Source organism: Alligator sinensis, unplaced genomic scaffold, assembly GCF_000455745.1.
Source record: "Alligator sinensis unplaced genomic scaffold, ASM45574v1 scaffold1090_1, whole genome shotgun sequence".
In the NCBI taxonomy this organism is placed as follows: domain Eukaryota; kingdom Metazoa; phylum Chordata; order Crocodylia; family Alligatoridae; genus Alligator; species Alligator sinensis.
This window is the reverse complement of record NW_005843157.1, coordinates 286,317-287,000: the sequence shown is the minus strand read 5'-3', so window position 1 is coordinate 287,000 and position 684 is coordinate 286,317. Positions and strand designations below refer to the sequence as shown.

Sequence of the window (684 nt, the reverse complement as noted above, 5' to 3'; positions counted from 1 at the left end):
CCCCCCCCACACACACACACACACACACACACACACACACACAGACTCTCTCGCTCTCTCTCTCAAGTCTATAATCTATAACCCCCTGGATAAAACAAAGCTCAGCACCCTGCCACAGCACGACCACGGCTGCTGCCATCAGAGACCCCGGGCCGTGGGGGCACTTACGGGGACTCGGTCCGGATACTTCTTTCGGATCTTCTCGCCCTCCTTTTTCCTGTACTCGAAAGGATGATCTTCTTTGTACTGGAACTTCATCTCGCTCCTCTGGCTTTGGCTGGACCTGGCTGGGTTCCTTCTTTCTGTGGCTTTTCCTCCCTCCCTTCCTGCCCTTCCCCCAGCTGAACCTGTTTGCTGTGTCACCAAAGCGCCCCCCGATACCCCAGGCCCCGGAGCTCTCGCGCTGGCACAGTGGGCACTTCCATTACTGACGGGGGGGGGAACGCTGGGTATGAAGGATGTGGCAGCGCCAGAGCAACGGCGCCGCTGCCTATAGCTATGTTTTGGTGTGCAAATTTGCATGTAGAAGTGGGGACTGTGCTCCGTCCTTGCAAGCGTGGCCCCCTGGCTCGTGCCATAATGCTTTGGGGATGAAGTCGCCCTCCCTCGCTGTGTTGGAATGGATTGGTCCACACGCCACAGCTACAAAGCGCTCCTGGAGCAAGCTATGCTCTCCTCCTGCCC

The 684-nt window shown here is 57.9% G+C and overlaps 1 protein-coding gene across 1 annotated transcript in view; it reads right to left on the bottom strand.

The window, feature by feature from the left end:
* The window catches only part of GABARAPL1 (GABA type A receptor associated protein like 1), an 11,343-nt gene extending 10,924 nt beyond the window's left edge, over positions 1–419 (bottom strand). Inside the window, exon 1 of the mRNA XM_006037675.3 lies at positions 169–419. Coding sequence (XP_006037737.1) covers positions 169–258 — 90 coding nt within the window. The 5' untranslated portion in view covers positions 259–419. The remainder of the gene's footprint in view (positions 1–168) is intronic.
* Between the last annotated feature and the right edge of the window lie 265 nt (positions 420–684).